Source organism: Zalophus californianus, chromosome 9 (assembly GCF_009762305.2).
Source record: "Zalophus californianus isolate mZalCal1 chromosome 9, mZalCal1.pri.v2, whole genome shotgun sequence".
Lineage (NCBI taxonomy): Eukaryota > Metazoa > Chordata > Mammalia > Carnivora > Otariidae > Zalophus > Zalophus californianus.
The window spans coordinates 56,730,467-56,734,027 of NC_045603.1; the positions used below are offsets into that span (position 1 = coordinate 56,730,467).

Consider the following 3,561-nt stretch of genomic DNA (forward strand, 5'->3'; position numbering starts at 1 on the left):
ATTCACTGGTGAAATCATCAGGTCCAGGGCTTTTCTTTGTCTGAAGATTTTTTTTTCACTCCAAAACTATCATTTTTTTTTAGATTATTTATAACCATTTCTTTCAAGACAGTTATTTTAGTGCTTCCCATGATATTAAGAAACAAACCCTCTTTGGGGCACCTGGGTGGCTCAGTCATTAAGCATCTGCCTTCGGCTCAGGTCATGATCCCAGGGTCCTGGGATCAAGCCCCACATCGGGCTCCCTGCTTTGCAAGGAGCCTGCTTCTCCCTCCCCCACTCCCCCTGCCTGTGTTCCCTCTCTCACTGTGTCTCTCTCTGTCAAATAAATAAATAAAATCTTTAAAAAAAAAAAACAAACCTTCTCTGAATTTATATAATATCTTTCATGTACTTAATGCAAATTATAAACAGTAATTTATAAGTTTGTACAATAAAGGTATCTGCAAAAGTGAGGCAGGGGTGTGATGCTCCTTGCTACATGTGGAAAGTTCAGCATCTTTAGTGAAGCAGCCATATTCATTTGAAGGACTAATCGTTGGGCGGAGAGATGGATGCCAATTCAAGTCTCCTTGGGCATCTTCTGCAATACTGTGGCAGATAACGTGGGTCAAATATTCCAGTTTATCTTTGTTCTTGGTCCCAGTCCATTTGAGCTCCTATAACAAAACACCACTTGTAACTAATAGACATTTACTTCTCACAGTTCTGGATGCTGGAAGTCGGAGATCAGGGTGCTGGCATGGCCGGGCGGGTTCTGGTGAAGCCCCTCTTCTGGGAGCTGACTTTTCACTGTGTCCTCACCAGTTAAGGGGTCCTGTCCTTTCTAAAATATTGGCCAGAGAATCAGTCACAAAGTTTTCTTTCCAAGATAATTCTAATCCATGTACGCTTGTAATACCAGAACTTTGGGGAATAGAATTATTATTTTTAATATTTTGCTTTGCTAATTTACAAGAGGCGGAAGTGAAATATATATTATTTGAATTGGACTGTAATGGTTTCTCTTGGTTTTAATTGATCTCTGCTCTAATTATCAACAGACAAGCAGCTCATGTTTGGTGTCCATGTTGGTCTCCCGCCTACACTTTGCAATCTCTCCCTGCAACAACCAGAGCCGCCCAACCTGGGGGCCTGTGAGGACACATATATCCCAGGCTGCCCAGAATGGTCCATGGGGGACAAATAAAACAGTAAGTCTCCAGTTTGCACTTGTCTTATATTAATAAATAAGAAAGAAGTTAGACCTCTAATATTTACTTGGGAGAACAATTATACTGTTTATGTGTGAAATGTGCAGTATGCAAGGCTTGAATAAAGAGTGGAAGTTCACTGTACTGTGCGAATTTCTTGAAGGGATCAAGAGAACATCAAGACTCAGATGTCTTTTTTTTTTTTTCTCGGTTCAAGTTTAATAGAAACAAAAGACAAAACGTGATGCCCTGCTACTGTACATACAGTTGGCCTGCCCCATAACAGCTCAGGCCCTTCTCTCCAGAAAAGAAAGGCTGGCCTCCCCAACCCCTGCAGAAAAGGCCTGTCCTGTCCCCATACCACATCTGCACAGTCTAAAGTCTTATGTTCTAAGCATGACAATAATACAAGAGAGATTTTGTTTTCATGGCCACCCACTGCAGCCCAGCCCTAAAACGACCCGGCGCTCACTTCTGCTTAGAGAAATATTCTTTGCTCTTCTGGACATCAGGCTTGATGGTATCACTGCCAGGTTTCCAGCCAGCTGGGCATACTTCCCCATGCTTGTCAGTAAACTGGAAGGCCTGAACCAGTCGCAGAGTCTCATCCACAGAGCGGCCTACAGGAAGGTCATTTACCGTGATCTGCCTAAGGATACCTTTATCATCAATGATAAAGAGGCCCCTGAAGGAGATGCCTTCATCAGCCTTTAAGACTCCATAGTCCTGAGCAATGGTACGCTTGGGGTCTGATACCAAGGGAATGTTCATGGGTCCCAGTCCTCCTTGTTTCTTGGGTGTGTTGATCCATGCCAGGTGACAGAAGTGAGAATCCACAGAAGCACCAATCACTTGACAGTTGAGCTTCTTAAATTCTTCTGCCCTGTCACTGAAAGCAATGATCTCCGTGGGGCACACAAAGGTGAAGTCAAGAGGGTAAAAGAAGAACACAATGTATTTTCCTTTGTAGTCAGATAGGCTGAGATCTTTGAACTGGCCATCTGGCATAACAGTCGTGGCTATGAAGTTGGGGGCAGGATGCCCAATTTTGGCATTTCCCGAAGACATCTTGCTATCAGCGGCTCTGAGAGCAAAAAGGCCGAAAACAAGGCAGGAAGAAGACGCCGACTCAGATGTCTTTTGTTCCACTTAAATTAGCTCCATTATGACATAAAACAGGGATCTAATCAGACCTGATTTATAATCTGCAAAAAATTCAAAATTGTTAAAGGCTATGTCATTATTACCATAAGCTTCATAGTTCCGTGCATATTTTATAATCTACACAATATGTCTGCATGTGCTACATATGTATAATTTATGTACATGTATAAATATATTGGATGTTTACTAGAACATTTCATTTTTTTATTTTTTCACTTGTATTTTTGTATTTAAATTCAATTAATTAACATATAATGTACTATTAGTTCCAGAAGTAGAGGTCAGTGATTCATCAGTCTTATATAATGCCCAGTGTTCATTAAATCACATGCCCTCCTTAATGTCCATCACCCAGTTACCCCATCTCCCCACCGCCTCCACTCCAGCAACCCTCAGTTTGATTCCTATGATTAAAAGTCTCTCGTGGTTTCTCTCCCTCTCTGATTTCTTCTTGTTTTATTTTTTCCTCTCTTCCCCTATGATCCTGTTTTGTTTCTTAAATTCCACATATGAGTGAGATCATGTGATAATTGTCTTTCTCTGACTGACTTATGTCGCTTAGCATAATACCCTCTAGTTCCATCTACATCATTGCAAATGGCAAGATTGCATTTTTTGATGGCTGAGTAGTATTCCATTGTATATAACTACCACATCTTCTTTAACCATTCATCTGTTAATGGACATCTGGGCTCTTTCCATAGTTTGGCTATTGTGGAAGGAGAGAACAAAATACTAAAATGGCAACAATGAGCCCAGAGAAATATACACTAAACAAATTAGACAAGACTTGAAACCAAAAAAAATAATAATAATAAATTAAAATTAAAAAAAGAGAGCGAATATAATCAGACAGGTGAACAGAACTGAGCAATACATTGGATCCTGTGTGTATTTTGGTCTGTTAGAAAACTAGATCCCAAAATTGTAGTGAAAGTGAAACTTATATATGTACAAAAATAAAATTAAATACAATGAAAGGATAGAATGTAACTGTAAAAATGAAAATTAAAAGATTTTTTAAAAGAGTTGATAAAATAAAAAATTGAAAAAGGGAAGAGAAAAAATATTAAAATTGAAAGACTAAAGAATTGTGGGAAAAAAACATGAATTCTATATACTATTTTCCACTAGCGCTGGAGTTTTGCAGTTCTGTGTGATCACTAAACTTGGTCTTAGCCAGATATTCTTGCTGACCTTCTGA

At 39.5% G+C, this 3,561-nt stretch overlaps 1 protein-coding gene across 1 annotated transcript; it reads right to left on the bottom strand.

Annotated features, from left to right (window-relative positions):
* Nucleotides 1-1,386: 1,386 nt before the first annotated feature.
* On the bottom strand, nucleotides 1,387-2,387 carry LOC118357370 (peroxiredoxin-1-like). The gene has a single exon (XM_035729353.1). It carries the CDS (start codon nucleotides 2,259-2,261, stop codon nucleotides 1,662-1,664), a length of 600 nt encoding a protein of 199 aa, XP_035585246.1. The 5' UTR covers nucleotides 2,262-2,387; the 3' UTR covers nucleotides 1,387-1,661.
* Nucleotides 2,388-3,561: the final 1,174 nt, after the last annotated feature.